This window comes from Phoxinus phoxinus, assembly GCF_949152265.1.
Source record: "Phoxinus phoxinus genome assembly, chromosome: 12".
Classification (NCBI taxonomy): Eukaryota; Metazoa; Chordata; class Actinopteri; order Cypriniformes; family Leuciscidae; genus Phoxinus; species Phoxinus phoxinus.
In genome coordinates, this window is record NC_136887.1 from 34,187,512 (window position 1) to 34,208,236 (window position 20,725).

Sequence of the window (20,725 nt, forward strand, 5' to 3'; positions counted from 1 at the left end):
GTCTGTCTATCCGTCTGTCTATCCGTCTGTCTATCCGTCTGTCTGTCTGTATCTGTCTATCCGTCTGTCTGTCTGTATCCGTCTGTCTATCCGTCTGTCTATCCGTCTGTCTATCCGTCGGTCTGTCTGTCTGTATCCGTCTGTCTGTATCTGTCTGTCTGTCTATCCGTCTGTCTATCCGTCGGTCTGTCTGTCTGTATCCGTCTGTCTGTATCTGTCTGTCTGTCTATCCGTCTGTCTATCCGTCTGTCTATCCGTCTGTCTGTCTGTATCTGTCTATCTGTCTGTCTGTTTGTATCTGTCTGTATCTGTCTGTTTGGCTGTCTGTTTGTATCTGTCTGTATCTGTCTGTCTGGCTGTCTGTCTATCTGTCTGTCTATCCGTCTGTCTGTCTGTCTGTCTGTCTGTATCCGTCTGTCTGTATCTGTCTGTCTGTCTGTCTATCCGTCTGTCTATCCGTCTGTCTGTCTGTCTGTATCTGTCTATCTGTCTGTCTGTCTGTATCTGTATATGTCTATCTGTTTGTCTGACTGTCTGTATCTGTCTGTCTATCTGTCTGTCTGTGTCTGTCTATCCCTCTGTCTGTCTGTATCTGTCTGTCTGTCATTCTGTCTGTCTGTCTGTCTATCCCTCTGTCTGTCTGTATCTGTCTGTCTGTCATTCTGTCTGTCTGTCTGTCTGTCTGTATCTGTCTGTCTATCTATCTGTCTCTCTGTCTGTCTGTGTCTGTCTATCCCTCTGTCTGTCTGTATCTGTCTGTCTGTCTGTCTATCTATCTGCCTGTCTTTGTTTATCTGTCTGTCTGTCTTGTCTATCTGTCTGTCTATCTGTCTGTCTGTCTGTGTCTATCTGTCTATCTGTCTGTCTGTCTGTCTGTCTGTGTCTATATGTCTGTCTGTCTGTCTGTCTGTATCTGTCTGTCTATCTATCTGTCTGTCTGTCTGTCTGTGTCTGTCTGTCTTGTCTATCTGTCTGTCTATCTGTCTGTCTATCTGTCTGTCTTTGTCTATCTGTCTGTCTGTATTGTCTATCTGTCTGTCTATCTGTCTGTCTGTCTGTCTGTCTGTGTCTATCTATCTTTCTGTCTGTCTATCTGTCTGTCTGTCTGTGTCTATCTGTCTGTCTGTCTGTCTGTCTATCTGTGTCCATCTATCTATATATCTGTCTGTCTGTCTATATATCTGTCTGTCTATCTGTCTGTCTGTCTATATATCTGTCTATCTGTCTGTCTATATATCTGTCTGTCTGTCTGTCTGTCTATATATCTGTCTGTCTGTCTATATATCTGTCTGTCTGTCTGTCTGTCTGTCTGTCTGTCTGTCCGTCCGTCCGTCTGTCTGTCTGTCTGTCTGTCCGTCCGTCCGTCTGTCTGTCTGTCTGTCTGTCTAAAATTGTACATGCCACAGATAAAACAATCTTCACCCCAAATCTTTTTAGATGCATATCTCTATATATAATATCACTCTAATCTCAACTTTTCAGGAGGTGCTCAGAACACGACTGCAGCCTTTCCAAGAGAAGCTCAAACGTTTAAAATCAGAGAAATTCTCCTGCATTCAAAGAGCAAAATACATCAAGGTAAAGTCAAGTCAAAGATCCTCCATATAAACACACGGTAATAATTCCATAACCCGAATCTGTTCACTGCGTCACAGAGCCAGGCCGAGCATTCAGAGGCGCACATAAAGAAGGAGTTCGAGCATCTTCATCAGTTCCTGCGTGAGGAAGAAGAGTCCAGAGTCACGGCCCTGAGAGAGGAAGAGGAGCAGAAGAGGAAGATGTTGGAGGAGCAGATCGAGAGGATCAACACTCAGCTCTCATCTCTGGAAGACAGAACGCGGATCGCTGAAGAAGAGCTCGAGTCCAGCAACATCTCTTTCCTGCTGGTAAACATTATTATTCATCATAATTTCTGACCGGGGTCCAAAATTATTTATTAAAATTAGTGCTGTGCAACTATTAATCGCTTGTTTACATAATATATGTGTGTGTAATGTGTATATTTATTTTGTATATATAAAGACACACATGTGCATGTATATATTTAAGAAAAATATGTTATTTATATATTAAATATTTATATATAATATAAATTATGTATATTAAATATATATAGATGCAAATATTTCTTAAATATATACATGCATGTGTGTGTCTTTTATATATACAAAATAATTATACACAGTACACACACATATAGTAAACACAAACTTTTATTTTGGATGCAATTAATCACAATTAATTTTTAATGACAATACAGTTTGATTAAAACATCAAAATATGAAATATTAATATTTTGAATATGAGTGAAGAACAAAAAACTAAACTTGATTAAGGTTTTTAAAACATCAAAATAAGTTTGATTAAAGTTTGATTAAAACATCAAAATATGAAATATTAATATTTTGAATATGAGTGAAGAACAAAACACAAAACTTGATTAAGGTTTTTATCTGAAACATAAAAAACATAAAAGAATTTATAAAAGCATACAATGATTACAACATAATCAGTTATGAATATTTCATTGGCTCTCTCTTGTTTTTGCAATTTATCTGTAGCCTGGACAATGTCTGCACAATTTTAATTATTTAAATAGTTTTTAAATATTTTAATTATTTAAATAGTTTTTAAATATTTTAATTATTTGATTAAAAATACAGTAAAAACACTAATATTGTGACATATTATTAGAATTTATAATATCCGTTTTCTATGTGAATATATAGTAAAGTGTAATTTATTCCTGTGATCAAAGCTGAATGTTCAGCATCATTACTCCAGTCTTCAGTGTCACGTGATCCTTCAGAAATCATTTCTGATTATTATCAGTGTTGAAAATAGTTTTGCTGCGTCATATTTCTGTGGAAACCATGATGCACATTTTCCGGATTCTTTGATGAATAGAAAGTCCTTAAGAAGCGCATTTATTTGAAATGTAAATATTTACTACAGTAAAAGCCCTGGTTTTTCTTGAATAACTGCTTGCTTCAAGTTATTTATATTTTTTACTGATAACGTATGTTTACGAGCTGATTAATCAAAATTAAAACTAAATCCATAAACCCCTAAAAGATTCTTTATGAAGCGCCTGGTCGCTATTACCATTAGAAATGTATATTAATAATCATAAACCTTTATTGATTTTAATCATGAGATTTGTTTGTAATTATAATCTCTGTTTGTCATTTCCATGGCCATGCAAACCCGTGTAAAGACGTACAGAGGCTCTCCTGACAGGTGAGTGTTTAAAGCCTCAGTGTTGTGACTGTGAGTTAACATCAGGGATGACCAGTACTGATTCTGGCATGTTCTCCCAGTCCTCCGTGCACCAGTCCGTGTCCGGAGAAGCTTCCGGAAGTGCAGATCGATGTGGCGAAGCATCTGGGAAACCTGAAGTTTGGAGTCTGGCAGAAAATGAAGGATGCCGCTCAATACAGTGAGTCTCGTGTCTAAAATATGACTAAACTGCAAACAATAATGCTCATACTCAGCATTTCTGTCTGGTTTGTACAAATATCTAAGCATTTGAAAATCAAGATACATATACTAGAGAGGCAAAGACTTGAAAGTGTGATATTAAGTGTGAAAAAAGTGAGTTTATGCTTAAAACAGGAGAAAATACACTTTTTCATGATTTATCACAACTTTTTATCTTTTGTCAAATCAACTAACTAATAACTGATAACTAACTGATAACTAATGTGTGAAGATAACATTCTGCTTATTAAACCATTCTTCTTCATTGTATTAACTCAAATTTGTAATTACAACAAACTCAAAATTTTAAGACAACAAGGTAACTTGATTTTTTAAGTTAAACCAACATTTTTTTTTACAGTGTGGGATCACAATCTTTACAAAGTTTATTTTTCAGACCCCATTGGCAGATATTTGTTCTTGTTTTAATCATAACTTTTTTAACGTCTTTTTGATTACATATTTTAGTAACTGGGTATAATTCAAAAACTTAAACACTCAAAATTCATCCTGTGAAAACTGTTTATGAAATTAAACATTGGCGTTATTATTAAAACGGCTCAATTTCTGTGATATCAACTTTAAATTTGGAACACGAAACATAAGGCTTTGATTCTATAGCAGTTTTAGAGTCCAAATTATTTTCTAAAATATATATTTAAAATTGGTAAAATAATATTTTTTGTAAGATATATTAAAAAATATATTTTATAAATTCCGTCAATGTCATGGAAGCGTTGTCTCATAAATACACAGGAGCTGAACCATTATCGGTCAGTAGCAATGCTTTATAATTGATACAGAACTTAATAGATAACCAGTGTAGAGATGATCAAATGTATGTTAAATGATCATATTTTCTTGACCTGGTATAACTTGGACTAATTGTATCTTGTTTATTGAGACTGCTAATGCATTACATAGTAGTCTAGAGGTCATGAATGCATGAACTAACATTTCTGCATAAGAAGCATAACATGCAAACTCGTTTAGGAATTCAACATGTGCCCTGGAGGCCGAAACACGCTAGCCAAAGCAAGAGATATGTTGTTGTTTTTTCTTATATCTGAGAGTGACACATTTAGCACAAGCACTTCAGACGAGTTAAACCTGTGTCCTGTTTTCTGAGTAACAATAAAAATGTCTCTATAGATAGTCACAATAACGCTGCCACAACCAATCAGACGGGCTCGTGTTCATGACAGCAGCCAGACAGCATTACTATTACAACACGTACCAGACGCGGGCCGGATCTAGACCGACACTATGTTGCTGTGTGGCTGCTGGATAAGACTCTTTAAAGGAACACGCCGACTTTTTGTGACTTTATCTTATTCCCCGTATCCCCCAGAGTTGGACAAGTCCACACACACCCTTCTCATCTCCGTGCGTGCCGTAACTCTGTCTGACGCACACACCGCTAGCCTAGCTTAGCACAAAGACTGGAGGTAAATGGCTCCAGCTAGCATACTGCTCCCAATAAGTGACAAAATAACATTTTCCTATTTACATGTTGTGATTTGTATAGTCACAGCGTGTACAAATAACAAGGTCACATGAGACACAGACATCTTCTAACCGTATACACACTGGGAACTATATTCTCAGAAGGCGAAGCTTTCCATTGATGTGTGGTTTGTTAGGATAGGACAATATTTGGTCGAGACACAACTATTGTAAATCTGGAATCTGAGGAGCAAAAAAATGTAAACATTGAGAAAATCTCCTTTAAAGTTGTGCATTTATGTTCACGATTGTGCTGCATTCACTCACAGAAATACATGTTTTATATATTTACGGTAGGACATTTACTAAATATCTTCATGGAACATGATCTTAATATCCTCATGATTTTTGGCATAAAAGAAAAATGGATCATTTTGACCCATACAATGTATAGTTGCTATTGCCACAGATATACCCGTGCGGCTCCAGACTGGGTTTGTGCTCCAGGGTCACATGTCTTTTTGCTACTTGTTTCCCTGACCCCATATGATCTGATTTATATATATGGTGTTGTCTTAGCGGCCCCTAATTTAATAACAAATTATCCTTTCGACGGAAGTGAATCAAGCAAAACTACATTATTCAAGAACCGCTATAAAGCCAAAACAATCTCTGTTACCTTAAATGATCCGTTTATCTCTGTAAAGCAGCTTTGAAACAATCTACATTGTTAAAAGCGCTATATAAATGAAGATGACTTGACTATATGTGCCTCTATTTATTATGTTATCCATCATATTTAATTGTACTCTATTGGAAATTATTGTAGTGTTCTGAAAGGCGCTATATTAAATAAACGTATTATTATTGTAGTTCCTGTGGTCCTCGACCCCAACACCGCTCACCCGTGTCTCCAGCTGTCCGGCGACCTGAGCGATGTGAGCTTTGGTCAGTGGAGTCGACAGGCTGTGGGGTTCCTGGAGAAGCGCGAGGGCTATACGAGTGTCCTGGGCTCTGAAGGCTTCGGCTCTGGGAATCACCACTGGGACGTCGAGGTCGGGGACAGCACCACCTGGGCTTTAGGAGTGATTTCAGAGTCTGCCATCGAGACTCGAGACAACCCTCCCAGTTCTGGCCTGTGGCGCATCGGCTTCCACAACGGGACGTACGGACAAGGCCTGTCAGGAGAGTTTCTGACGCCGTTCACTGTGAAGCACAAGATCCAGATCATCCGAGTCCAGCTGGACTGGGACGGAGGAAAGCTGTCGTTCTTCGACGCTCTCAGTGACACTCATCTCCATTCCTTCAAGCACAGCTTCAGTGAGAGAGTGTTCCCGTACTTCTGTAACTCGTGTCCATCTCAAGCGCTGCGCATCTTGCCGGTGGACACGTCTGTCGCTGGACATAAACTGTCCACACTAAACCAGTGTGATGGAGAGCAGGAACTGCAGAAGTAAAAACCCTGCACATATTTAGTCGAGATACAACTATTGAAAATCTGGAATCTGAGGAGCAAAAAAAATGAAACATTGAGAAAATCTCCTTTAAAGTTGTGCATTTATGTTCACGATTGTGCTGCATTCACTCACAAAAATACATGTTTTATATATTTACGGTAGGACATTTACTAAATATCTTCATGGAACATGATCTTAATATCCTAATGATTTTTGGCATAAAAGAAAAATGGATAATTTTGACCCATACAGTGTATAGTTGCTATTGCCACAGATATACCCGTGCGGCTCCAGACTGGGTTTGTGATCCAGGGTCACACAAATTTTTGATGGTCCCTTTAACTCATTATGTTGACTATAAGTAACGCTGGACCTGCATATGAACTAACTAGCATTAGAGTATCGGTTGATTATCGGTAGAGTATCGGTTGATTATCGGTAGAGTATCGGTTGATTATTAGTAGAGTATCGGTAGAGTATCGGTAGAGTATTAGTAGAGTAATAGTAGAGTATTAGTAGAGTATTAGTAGAGTATTAGTAGAGTATTAGTAGAGTATCGGTAGAGTATCAGTAGAGTATTAGTAGAGTATTAGTAGAGTATCGGTAGAGTATTAGTAGAGTATCGGTAGAGTATTAGTAGAGTATCGGTAGAGTATCAGTAGAGTATTAGTAGAGTATCGGTAGAGTATTAGTAGAGTATCAGTAGAGTATTAGTAGAGTATCGGTAGAGTATCAGTAGAGTATTAGTAGAGTATCGGTAGAGTATTAGTAGAGTATCGGTAGAGTATTAGTAGAGTATCGGTAGAGTATCAGTAGAGTATTAGTAGAGTATCAGTAGAGTATTAGTAGAGTATCGGTAGAGTATTAGTAGAGTATTAGTAGAGTATCGGTAGAGTATTAGTAGAGTATCGGTAGAGTATTAGTAGAGTAATAGTAGAGTATCGGTAGAGTATCAGTATAGTATCGGTAGAGTATTGGTAGAGTATCGGTAGAGTATTAGTAGAGTATCAGTAGAGTATCGGTAGAGTATTAGTAGAGTATTAGTAGAGTATCGGTAGAGTATTAGTAGAGTATCGGTAGAGTATTAGTAGAGTATTAGTAGAGTATCGGTAGAGTATCGGTAGAGTATTAGTAGAGTATCAGTAGAGTATTAGTAGAGTATCGGTAGAGTATTAGTAGAGTATCGGTAGAGTATTAGTAGAGTATTAGTAGAGTATCGGTAGAGTATCGGTAGAGTATCGGTAGAGTATTAGTAGAGTATCAGTAGAGTATCGGTAGAGTATCGGTAGAGTATTAGTAGAGTATCGGTAGAGTATTAGTAGAGTATTAGTAGAGTATCGGTAGAGTATCAGTATAGTATCGGTAGAGTATTAGTAGAGTATTAGTAGAGTATCGGTAGAGTATCGGTAGAGTATTAGTAGAGTATCAGTAGAGTATCGGTAGAGTATCGGTAGAGTATTAGTAGAGTATCGGTAGAGTATCGGTAGAGTATTAGTAGAGTATTAGTAGAGTATCGGTAGAGTATTAGTAGAGTATCGGTAGAGTATTAGTAGAGTATTAGTAGAGTATCAGTATAGTATCGGTAGAGTATCGGTAGAGTATCGGTAGAGTATTAGTAGAGTATCAGTAGAGTATCGGTAGAGTATCGGTAGAGTATCAGTAGAGTATTAGTAGAGTATCAGTAGAGTATTAGTAGAGTATCAGTAGAGTATCAGTATAAGTTGACATGTAGTTGCAAAGTTTCTTATAGTCAGTATTGTCTATTGACTTTATTGTCTATCACAATAAAGAATTAGCAGATATTAATCAGACAGTCTACTAATACTCTAATGACAGTTAGTTGACATGTAGTTGCAAAGTTACTTATAGTCAACAGAATTTTCAAAAGGGACCATCAAAATAAAGTAAAACCCATAACCTCACTGATTTGCGTGCGTGCGTGCGTGCGTGCGTGCGTGTGTGTGTGTGTGTGTGTGTGTGTGTGTGTGTGTGCATGTGTGCATGCTCTAAATGCAATTATTTTAAATATTAATGTTTAACTGGAAGTATTTTTCGGGGTTGCGTGACAAACTGTCCTGCTGTGAATTGTAACACATGCTTTACGCCTGTAATTATGAGCCCTGGCGAACCCTTCTGAAGCACATTCTTCTGTTCAACTCCATCTTTATTTCTCTATGTTGTTATAAATAATACATATTACTTGCAAACTAGGAAGTAATTAAATTAAAAATATATATGTTTTTTTTTTTGGCTGATGTCCAGTATTTTCTTCTTATGATGCCTTATGATGCCTTCTTATGATATTAAGCAACAATATTTAGGCCGGGTGTGCTCTTCTTTGAGATACACTCAGTTCTCTAATTAAATTCAATACTATGATCAAGTGTTAATGTTAATATTTAATGGTAGGCTAATAATACATTAAATTATTAATTATTGAATTATTCTTATAGCAAAGGAAGGCAGGTAGATATAGTCTGTTAGTTATGAAGGAAAATGCAAAAACATTAGCTACAGTTTCATGAACTTTATTCAGCACCAGATTTGCATGCACTGGATTCCCATGTTATTGTGTGTGTGTGTGTGTGTGTGTGTGTGTGTGTGTGTGTGTGTGTGTGTGTGTGTGTGTGTGTGTGTGTGTGTGTGTGTGTGTGTAAGAGCTGATCTCGTGCCAACTGCTCTAAGGCAATAATCTAACTGTATAATTCTTCTGGTTTCTGCTGTGCATATGCTAATCAAGCTCACTAAATGCATTCAGCTTCTACACTGTAATTAACAATGACAACAATGCCAGTAATTAGAGCACCGCGGATGACGTCACCACGGCACCCGTGACGTCATCTTCTAAGTGATTTCCTGGATGGACAAAAATAGAGTCATTGCTATGAGCCACTTCTGGCATGTGGAGACTAGCACCAGTTCCAGCGAGAGCTGTATGCAAATCAAGCTATTAATGCCGGAGTCTGGCACGTGGATGTTTCAGCATTATGCAAAACAGAACCTGCAGAACAGGTATTGTTGTGAAGCAATCGTTTACAAAGCATTCTTATAACTTCTAGCATTCTCAGGTGTTCAAATGGCGGGACATAATTGCGCCATTTTAAAGTGTCCACAGATTAAAGTGAGCAGCGCGTAAAACAAGGAACACCACAAACACTCAGGGTTGTTTATGGGAATAATCTTTCGGAGCTATATCTATAATATTTGTATCTATAAAGTCAAAAGTGCTTCATTCGAGCCCCCCCCCCCCCCCCCCTCTCTCTCTCTCTCTCTCTCTACAGTTATTAAAACACTGACGAAAATGAGAATGCAGCTAATATTATTATTAGTATCTGTCATACAATGGAGCAATTGACATATAAAACCAGCCCATATATTTTATGTATGTATAATAGTGTTTTTTTATATACATGTCACATAATTATCAGTTTTCAAATAGAATTTGTGTAGTATTTGTTTAGTTTTTATGAGCTGGTCAAGAAGAGGTAAAATAATAATAAATACATTTTATTTATAAAAGATTCGAAAATGAGACAGAAATTGAAATGAAATGTGGATATGCAGACTTCATTTGTAGACTTTAAATAAATAGTTAAATAGTAAATAGTTTGGCATATATAAATTAAACATCGGTGACATATTTGGTCAAAACATACAGTATTATATAAATAATAATCATATACATCATATTAATATGTCAATATACTCATTTACCGGTAATATGGCAAATTTATATATGTTAAAAACCTATATCAACATATATGTAGAGATATATATATATGTGTGATAGCAATATCTTATATTTAGCATATATGACGGCGTCACTAGCGATATAGGGACATATATATATGTCATATATTACATTTCCGTATGGGACTGACCGTTGAACTAAACCAGGTGTGAGACAAGTTAACTTGTGGCATCTTGAGACGTTTTCTTCTTCTTCAAATTTAGCATTAGGCTATTAGTCAGCATATAAAGCGCATTTTATAATAAACATAATTTGGAAAATTATTTAGATGGTAAGAGGACACAAAAAACGTTAGCTTTGTTTTGTCCTCATGATGAGAGTTTTGATGATTAGATTATGTATGTTTGGTTTTAGTAGCCTAGTTTATTGCTTTGAGCGCAATATAGAAATGTTTCATACTTTTCTTCAGAGGTAAACATGCAGTGCACCCCCTGTTTCTCAGTCCCAATGCCTTTATGTGCCATACACAAAGGTGTCTAAATGTAAAATAAATAAGATATAACCTTTTTAAAATCATATCCAGTTGGGAGAAATATTTACTTTTGTTGGTAAATTTTGGTAAAACATTTCTGGCTCTCTGGGATTCTCATCTTTGACTATTTTGAGTGTTTACGATAGTATCTTTTACAGAGAACTACGGGCTGCCTCGATGGAAATATATGTAAAAAAAAAAAAAAAAAAAAAAAAAAAAAAACTATTGTCCGGGAAGGAAATATAGCCTATAATATGCAGGATATGGAATATATATATATTATTATTTTTTGAACATCTAAAAAAAGCATATCGATTCCAAAGGCCTACTACTGTGGCTCAAAATATATAAATTAAAAATGTTCAGGGTTTTGAGTGAGAAATATGAATATTATCCAAACTATCTTGCTCCGAAACAACATGCACAGCTGTTCCTAATTATATTATCATCAGCTATCTGTGTGTTGAACACCAAGAGTTGCTCTCTCTAGCTTGGTTAGTTCTGTCAAAATTCATAATGTTTTTATCAGTTACGCAAATTTCTATCTGCTATCAACACCCTTCTCCCCCCAAACCCAGCGACTGAACTGGGCGATTGAGGCTGTAAAATTCCTGGGAAAAGGTATGTTTGTTTTTCTGTATTCATCGTGCACGCGCACTTCTGTGGGTCTCTGGCTCCCTCTAGTGTACTTGATAAGCTAGGCTAACTATACGGGTGATTTAACACTTCTGTTCATTTTATTAAAGTTTAAGTGGACTCAGAGGTGGACAAAGTACACAACTTCATCACTTGAGTGAAAGTACTGGTCAAATATTACTCCATTACAAGTAAAAGTTGTAAAGACCGATTTTTACTTGACTAAAAATACTTGTTTTGTCAATGCATTGGTTTTTTTTTGTATTGCATTGTTACAGCTTATGCCTCTGAAGCAACCTAGTAAACACTTATACCAGTTAGTAGCTTTTAATGTTACAAAACCTATAGAAATTAAACAACTGAATTGATGGGAAAAAAATAGATTATTCCCATAAACAACCCTGAGTGTTTGTGGTGTTCCTTGTTTTACACGCTGCTCACTCTAAAAAAATGCTGGGTTGTTTCAACCCAATTTTGAGTAAAATATGGACAAACCGTTGACATTGGGTTAAATTTTTACATTACTTTTTTAACCCAACGTTTGGGTTTGTCCATATTTTACCCAAAATTGGGTTGAAACAACCCAGCATTTTTTAGAGTAAAATGGCACAATTATGTCCCGCCGTTTTAATACTAACTGATCATCTGAGAATGCTAGAAGTTATAAGAATGCTTTGTAAATGATTGCTTCACTTTGTTGTCCAACAATACCTGTTCTGCAGGTTCTGTTTTGCATTAAAAAAAATCGTCATTTTTTATTTACCACTCCTACCACCCCAACAAAAGAAGTACACATATGTGTATATTCATTCATGCACATTTGATTTAAGTGGTCTGTACAGACTGATCAGAAAAAAAACATCTGTAACTAGCCAACAGCATTAGCCTACTTTAACAAACGGCAAAACAGAAATACTTATTTACTATGAAAACAAAAGTTTGTGACACAACCGCCTTACTGTCTCTCACAGATCATATCACTAGTAGAGAGAAATCGTAGGCCTACTAATCGCCGAACTTCACGACACGTGACCATAAGAGTGATCACTGATAGGCTGTCTGTCACAGAAACCTTTCTCAGAAACCTGATGATCATATTTGAGACTTAAACTGGTTTGGATAATCAAGTGAACCTAAGCTACATCCGTCCAGTAAATGTCCATCTTGAAATATTACAAACAATATCAAAGTTATTCATACGTTGATAAAAATCAGAGATTTGACAACAGAAAGACACATGAAGCACGAGCTGAACGAGGACATTTAAAGGGGAGGTTGATTATGATTTCACTTTTCTAACTGTAGTGAGTGTGTAATGTTGCTGTTTGATCATAAACAACATCTGCAAAGTTACAACGCTCAAAGTTCAGAGCAAAGGGAGATATTTGCTTTTACAGAAATCACTTTTTAAGAACTACAACAAACGGCTGGTAGAGACTACACGACATTCCTCCCAGGTTAGTGACATCACCAACCCTAGAATTTACATAAGCCCCGCCCCCTGAACACGATTTATAGATTATCATGATAGAATATGTTAATCAATTACTAGAAGATAACCACACATAATCTACATAAATTCATCAACTAACCATTCAGAAATGTCCTGTTCTTCTACATGTTGTCACTTCTTCTCGAGTCTCTCCATCATTGTCTGACTCCGGTTTGAACATAAAAGGCTAAAAGTTTTTGAAATGTTCTGTGTGTGTGTGTGTGTGTGTGTGTGTGTGTGTGTGTGTGTGTGTGTGTGTGTGTGTGTGAGGTAAAAGGACAGGAGCTGTTGAAGCTCCGCCCCCTGTGTCGGGAGCAGCAGCTCATTTGCATTTAAAGGGACACACACAAAACGGTGTGTTTTTGCTCACCCTCAAAAAGTGACACTTTAACATGATATATAAAAATATCTGTGGGGTATTTTGAGCTAAAACTTCACACACACACTCTGGCGACATCTGAGACTTATTTTACATCTTGTTTAAAGGGCATTACACCACCGCCTTTAAATACTTTTACTTGATAAAAGAGTTTAAACTATCAGTCAGTCACAGGAGGAGGAGATTGTGTGAAACGGGTTCTTCAGCAAAGTTTTGATCCTGTTGATAATTTTGAGGTCTTAGAAATTTGCATATTAAAGTATATCTATAAAGATGGCTTTATAGATAAGTTCAAGAGTAGCTTCTTATTTGTTTCACAATTTCAGCTAGTTAGCAATAAATGCACATTTCCTTATGATGCAATGATTCATACTTTATTAAAATAACACACACACACACAGTATTTGATCTTATGGCCCATCTTTCATATTTAAACCAATAATGATGATTAAGTCACTTTGAATAAGAGCATTTGCCAAATCATAAATGTAAATGTTAAAGATTTAAATCCAAGAAAGGAAGCAAACAATCATTAGCCGGTTTTAGGCAGAACATTTTCCTCATAGTAGCCAGCATTGGTTATGTTTCCAGCAGGTTTGTATTGACCAACGACAAAAACTGTTTTTCCATCAGTAGCCAGACCGACTCCGAGCTCGGTGGACGATTTCCACACAACCTGCGTGAAATGCCCTGCCAAATATATATATACAATTAGACAAATAAATGAAAAGCCAATCTCTAAAAAAAATATTTCCTTAATGTTATATATTCCAATGAAACCATTTATTCCCCAAATTAATATTACCAGTTTTGGGTTGATATCCTGATTTTTCAAAGTTGTAATCTTTGATCTCACTGTACCACGAATCTACAGCCTCCTTCCCTAGAATATACAAAACATTCAATATTTTATTAGTGTGAGGTGATCTAATGAACGTAAATATTAGATGACTTCTATTGTAAGATCTCAGTGTGCCGAGTCCAGTCTTCTCCCGTCTTCTGACCTGTGGGTGTATTTTGGACGGAGCTGGAGGAGTAAAACACGTTCTCGCCGTCGTCCGTGTCACTGTGTGCCAGTGTGTTTTTGCTCAGCATGTGATCGGCCCACAGTTGAGCTGCTTTACACAGATCCTCACTGAACACCAGCGCCGGGGCCTGATGAAGAGCACGGTACTGGTTATGAGTCTCCAGAAACTCCTTCTTAAAGCTGTCGTCTGCGGACAAACAGATGAACACGAGATTGATGGACAGATGAACCGATGGACGGATAGATGGATAGATAGATGGGTAGATGGATGGATGGATAGATAGGTAGATGGATGGATGGATGGATGGATAGAGGAATGGATACAAGAAATGAGAGATGGACAGAGAGAGAGAAAGAAAGAAAGAGAGGGAGAGAGAGAGAGAAAAAGAAAGAACGAGAGGGGGAGAGAGAGAGAAAAAGAAAGAGATAGAAAGAGAGAGAGAAAGAAAGAAAGAGATAAAGAAAGAGATAGAAAGAGAGAGAGAAAGAAAGAAAGAGATAAAGAAAGAGAAAGAGAGAAAGAAAGAAAGAAAGAAAAAAAAATAAAAAAGAGAGAAAGAAAGAAAGAAAAGAGAGAGAGAAAGAAAGAAAGAGAAAGAATGAAAGAAAGAGAAAGAAAGAAAGAAAGAAAAGAGAGAGAGAGAGAAAAAGAAAGAAAAGAGAGAGATAGAGAGAGAAAGAATTTTTGAATTTTAAATACACCTTTATTATAACAATTTAGTCTTGAAATTATTCACAATTCATCCAACTTTTTTTTTTTTTTTTTTTTACAACATTCGTTTAAAAAGTCAACACCAATTCATTTCTTTCACATAAAGTACACAATACCTCATTAACACACCAGATTTCTACAAACTTTGGTAAACAGTCCACCAATTTATAATAAGCAAACTCTACTTTTAATCTAGCTGCCACAAGACCCAAAAACATAAGAACCACACTTATTGCATCCTGCCCTAGAAGTTTGTTTTTTCTTGATTTCCAAATTACTAATTTTGCAGTGCCTGATAAAAAATAGAGAGAAAGAAAGAAAGAAAGAAAGAAAGAAAGAAAGAAAGAAAGAAAGAAAGAAAGAAAAAAGAGAGAAAGAAAAAAGAGAGAAAAAAGAAAGAAAGAAAGAAAAAAGAGAGAAAGAAAGAAAGAAAAAAGAAAGAAAGAAAGAAAGAGAAAGAAAGAAAGAGAAAGAAAGAAAAGAGAGAGAAAGAAAGAAAGAAAGAAAGAAAGAAAGAAAGAAAGAAAGAAAGAAAGAAAGAAAGAAAGAAAGAAAGGACAGTTGTAAACAAGCTATATTTGTATTTTTGTAAAAAACTATTTTTTCAAATTATATTTATATTATTATATTTATTTTTCAAAATTAAACTGTGCAAATGCGAGACTTCCAACTCATTATAAAACTGAGGGACTGAGTTGGAGACTCGTGTGCTGGTGACGGATCAGACTGTCCTCTAATGGCGCTTTTCCACTGCATGGTACCGAACCGAACCGAACCATGCCGTACCACATCAGTCTGACAAACCTCATAACCTTCCCTCGAGCGGGTCCATGAGCGGCCATAGACTCCAGAGCGCAAGAAGATGGAAGATTTCTATTCTACTAAAGCTTCTTAAGATTATTTAAATGCTCTTCACAGTAAGAAAAAAATAATGTTTCTTTTAAGAACTGATCACTGGAAGGTTCTTTGGTGAACAAAAAATGGTGTCATCACTGTGGAAAAAAACAATTTTGGGACCTTTTTTAAACCAATGTGTGCATAATTCGTCGGATGTCGTTCGGCTTTATAGCGAAACCTGGGAAACGCTTGCTGGTGACCGAGCAATGTGGCATTAAATCTGGTGCCAAAAGATCTTGCCAGCAGTACACAGACTTTCTTAACAGTAGAAGACTGACGCTCGACGCTAAGGGCCTGAATGAATGAACCCGAATATAAAACGAGGTTTTTGTCCTACAAATAGGCTGAAAATGGGGGGTCGTTTTATATTCGCGATATAGACAAAATCACGGGGGGAAAGGGAGAAAGAACGAATTGATATGAAATTGATTTCGGCAATACATGCATGTAAAATTAGAGAAGCAACATAATATCTGTGCTTAACTGCCGCGCGAGAGACGCAGAGCGAGAGAGAGAGAGAGAGAGAGAGAGAGAGAGAGAGAGAGAGAGAGAGAGAGAGAGAGATGCGCGCGCGTGCTGGGAGAGAGAGAATGAATTATCAGTGCAATTTTCAAATAAAATTATTTTTCTGTTGAAAACCAGATTTTTTCCACAAAAATAAGTCTGGAAATGGGGGGATCGTCTTATATTCTGGGTCGTCTTATATTCGGGTATATACGGTAGAATAAATAAATCATAAGATAACAAATGGCAGTTTGCAATATCACGCAGCATAGCCTAACTCAATACAGAAATACATATGAAGACCGTTCACCAACCTGCCATGCCTGCCGAAGTGTGGGCTACAGTACGCTGTAAAAAACAGAGATACATGTTGTTGATATTCATTATTTTATGATAATGAAATATTGTATAATTTGCTATAGTAAACACACAGATCTATGTTTGTGTGTGGCTCATACCTTCTGTTCTCCTGGAGCTGTCGGGTTGTTTAGTCCTCTCGCTCTGCTTGATGTGTGTGTTTATATTCATCTCCTCCTCATCCTCCTCCTCCTCCTCTTCCTCTTCTTCCTCCTGATGGTAAAACTGGCCCTGCTGGTTTACAGGGACCGACAGAGCAGTGTCCACTGGTTCATTCCCTGGAACTGTGTGTGTGTGTGTGTGTGTGTGTGTGTGTGTGTGTGTGTGTGTGTGTGTGTGTGTGTGTATGTGTGTATGTGTGTGCGTGCATGCGTGCTCTAAATGCAATTATTTAAAATATTGATGTTTAACTGGAAGTATTTTTCCGGGTTGCGTGACAAACTGTCCTGCTGTGAATTGTAACACATGCTTTTACGCCTGTAATTATGAGCCCTGGCGAACCCTTCTGAAGCACATTCTTCTGTTCAACTCCATCTTTATTTCTCTATGTTGTTATAAATAATACATATTACTTGAATGATGCAAACTAGGAAGTGTGTGTGAGAGAGAGAGAGAGAGAGAGAGAGAGAGAGAGAGAGTGAGTGTGTGTGTGTGTGTGTGAGAGAGAGAGAGAGAGAGAGAGTGAGTGAGTGTGTGTGTGTGTGTGAGAGAGAGAGAGAGAGAGAGAGAGAGAGAGAGTGAGTGTGTGTGTGTGTGTGTGAGAGAGAGAGAGAGAGAGAGAGAGAGAGAGAGTGAGTGAGTGTGTGTGTGTGTGTGTGAGAGAGAGAGAGAGAGAGAGAGAGAGAGAGAGAGAGTGAGTGAGTGTGTGTGTGTGTGTGTGAGAGAGAGAGAGAGAGAGAGAGAGAGAGAGAGAGAGAGAGTGAGTGAGTGTGTGTGTGTGTGTGAGAGAGAGAGAGAGAGAGAGAGAGTGAGTGAGTGTGTGTGTGAGAGAGAGAGAGAGAGAGAGAGAGAGTGAGTGAGTGAGTGTGTGTGTGTGTGTGAGAGAGAGAGAGAGAGAGAGAGAGAGAGAGAGAGTGAGTGTGTGTGTGTGTGTGTGTGTGAGAGAGAGAGAGAGAGAGAGAGATGTTGATTCCGCAGAAATGTGAAAGAATCCAGCAAGGATATACATTTGAATTTATGTGGGCATGGCATAGTGAAAATATCAGATTACATATAATTAAAAGATAACTGCGGTTACGTGCAGATACAGTGCAAAAGTTTCATTACAAAATCTAAAGAAAAATAAATGCATTTGTAGCAAAATAATACAAACATAATTCATATTTCTTTTGTGTAAGCATTTTTCATCAGTTTCTAAGTTATTTTTAAAGCTGTGTATGCATGTATGCATTTGGCAGTTTGGTAACGCCCGGAAAGTATTGCGTAATTAAAACGAATGTACAGCATAACTTCCGGTAATTATAATGTACCTGTGAAGTATTGCATGCATGTATAAGGGACCAACATGTAAAGTTTGGGGAATACAGGGGCAACAACCAGGAGAATCAAAAACAATATTTATACTGTAAATATTATAGAACTAAGGGGTCCTTATTCTATATCAAGGTTTCCGAGTCAGTGATATTAGAGTGTGTGTGTGTGTATTTTTATTGTACTTACCCTGTAACTACATGGAACAAGAGTGTAACAAGCACCATACATGAAATAAGAATATCTTTATGAATATCTTTTACCAATATTTAAGCAAAAGTTGCAATTGTTTTAGTTTTCAGTGCACTTTTGTTAAAAAGATTTTTTTTAAAGCCTATAGTATTGGTACATCATTATTACAAAAAGGTACGCAGTGTGTGTTCTCAGTGTACAATTGCTCCCAAATGTGATTGTTGGATCATAATAGTAGAATAAGGACCCCTTAGATCCATAATAATTACAGTATAAATATATTTTTTTATTCCCCTGGTTGTTACCCCTTTATTCCCCAAACTTCTATACACTATTACAGAAAGGTACGCTGTTAAATCGCTTTAATTACACAAACTTAACATTTTAAGTTGGCAACTTGAATATTTGAGTTATCTCAATTTAATTCCAGGAAAGTTATTATTGCGCTAAGTTAACTAAAGTTTAAGTTTAGTTTAAGTTAACTTAAAAAATCTAAAGTTTTCATCTAAAATTACATCGTGTTTTCAAGGGATACATGTATTAGTTCGTCCTGGGAATCAAACCCACGACGCATTTTTAGTGCCTTTCTCTCCAGACATGAACATACAGTATTTTATGAGTTTTCCTCACAATATTTCAAATTTTCAATATGTTGTGATTCTCATTAGCACAGAAAATTTTCTGATTCTTTTACTGTACAAAAAAAAAAGTTAGCATACATTAAAGGCAATAAATTATGTGAAGACTTCAGATGCAAAAAAACTAGAATGATCATTTTGATCAAGCTTGTATGTTTATGTTCAGTTTATTCACTTTAATGGCAATGAAAATGACCTATTAATTGTCATTAAAGTGAAATTCTGAAATATACGAGCTTGATAAAAATGGTCATTTTAGAAGAAAATGTCATATATAGCCTATATAATATTTTGATGTTGTCCTCAATTGTCATGAAACTATGCATAAACCTTAATGGTCCTAAAAAGATTACATTTTAAAGGGTAACTAAACCCCTGGTCAGAGCCTGACTCCACCCACTGGCAATATTTGAAAAATGCTGGAAAAGTGGGCAGAGCCCAACGGACGAACCGAGGGCGGGGCTGAGCGGGTGATTGACAGACCCGCAGTGACTGACAGCTGCTGTCAGACTCGCTAAGATGGAGAGTGACGCAAGTAGCTTTGCAACAGAGCGGTCATTTAAAGTTGAGGACTTTTCTCACCTGAAGTGGAGGAATTGTCTGTGGACACAGAGCTAAAATCATATCAATGCGAGCCGCTAGCTCAAACTGCGGTGTCGCATCGCATTAACTCCCGCATCGCGATCGGCATCCGACGATGCTAGCGAAGCAGCCGCGCTAGAGAGAATGGGTCCAGTATCTGAGTGGATTATTATTACTATTGACCTACGTTAAGCATATTTTGCCGCTATGTGAAAAAAAATATCCAGCAAAACGCGCCGGCGGTTGTGGAGTCCATGCAGGAAGAGCAGCGTTTGGCACACAAGTGCATGTAAACACTGGCGCCTAATTTCTAAGTCTGGTGGGAAGTTATACAGTCCAGCAGTGCTGTTGCAACCGGCAACACTACACCTATACCAGCCTAACCACTGTACTAAACACAGATAAAGCTAATGCTAAAAATCTACACTATCCTAACTGATGCAATACTATGCTACTAACTAACTATGCTTCTAACAACACTAACAACTATGCTAAATAACTACCTAGGCTACACAAAATAATCTAAATAACTATAAATGCTATGCTAACTAGATGCTAAAATACGCTATCCTGATCGTTTTCAAAACTCGTAATTCCAATTTCCAGCTCCTGACTCGCTCTGGTGTTGACGGAACCAGATGCTTTTATACCAGGGGCTGCCAGGGGCGTGGTGAGCTCGCAGCGTCAGAGAGTACCCTACGTCAGAGAGTACCCCTACTTCAGGAGATTCCGTTTAACCTGAAGAGGGCAGCACTCAGACGTTTTTACACCATATATTTGAAAATTAAAACACTTTATACTCAAATGTTAAAAAAAGTACTCGAATCAATGAACAGCATTTATGAAGCTCCATTCTTATAGATCATTAACTAAAAAAAGTTGGTTTAGTGTTTAGTTACCCTTTAAAGATTAAAGTAATGCACGTATAATTTATTTGATTTTGGATCACATTGCAAAAATAGTTTTCGTTCGGTCATTTATTATGGATAGTTTTGTATGAATTGGCACTGAATTGAGTGTTTGTTTTGGTACTTCGGGGAAGAAACCGATGAAAGCTCATATATGTTTTAAAATCACATTCCTTTACTGTTAATTGCTTGTTAAAATAATAGTTGGTGAATGAAAGCAGTTCTAGTCACGCAAGTGCTTTACAAGTCGCCCCAATTAACTAGTAAAACGAGCAAGACACCAAAAAACCCCATTAGGTGGCAGATGTCATTTCTGGAGTTAAGA

General features: G+C 37.0%; 2 protein-coding genes across 3 annotated transcripts in view; one reads left to right on the forward strand and one right to left on the reverse strand.

The window, feature by feature from the left end:
- trim35-27 (tripartite motif containing 35-27) overlaps positions 1 to 8,623 on the forward strand; it is a 10,864-nt gene extending 2,241 nt beyond the window's left edge. The window contains exons 2-6 of one of the 2 annotated variants that reach the window (XM_079631274.1): positions 1,483 to 1,578; positions 1,656 to 1,886; positions 3,218 to 3,240; positions 3,321 to 3,439; positions 5,800 to 8,623. In XM_079631274.1, the coding sequence (XP_079487400.1) occupies positions 1,483 to 1,578; positions 1,656 to 1,886; positions 3,218 to 3,240; positions 3,321 to 3,439; positions 5,800 to 6,383 (1,053 nt within the window). In that variant the 3' untranslated portion in view covers positions 6,384 to 8,623. Of the gene's footprint in view, positions 1 to 1,482; positions 1,579 to 1,655; positions 1,887 to 3,217; positions 3,241 to 3,310; positions 3,440 to 5,799 lie in introns of both variants that reach the window. The other variant, XM_079631273.1, reaches the window with a different exon arrangement.
- A 4,844-nt stretch (positions 8,624 to 13,467) lies between these two features.
- LOC307007734 (Golgi-associated plant pathogenesis-related protein 1) lies at positions 13,468 to 17,188 on the reverse strand. The gene is made up of 5 exons (XM_079630033.1): positions 16,712 to 17,188; positions 16,568 to 16,601; positions 14,118 to 14,327; positions 13,919 to 13,996; positions 13,468 to 13,803 (listed from the first exon to the last, which is right to left on the reverse strand). The coding sequence occupies exons 2-5, from the start codon at positions 16,572 to 16,574 to the stop codon at positions 13,646 to 13,648; spliced, it is 453 nt and encodes a 150-aa protein (XP_079486159.1). The 5' UTR covers positions 16,575 to 16,601; positions 16,712 to 17,188; the 3' UTR covers positions 13,468 to 13,645.
- Positions 17,189 to 20,725: the final 3,537 nt, after the last annotated feature.

Coding starts and splice junctions, on each gene's coding strand:
- LOC307007734 (XM_079630033.1), bottom strand. Junction 13,997..14,117: donor CGTCCAAAATACACCCACAG/GTCAGAAGACGG, acceptor TGTATATTCTAG/GGAAGGAGGCTGTAGATTCG. Junction 13,804..13,918: donor AGGATATCAACCCAAAACTG/GTAATATTAATT, acceptor TATATTTGGCAG/GGCATTTCACGCAGGTTGTG.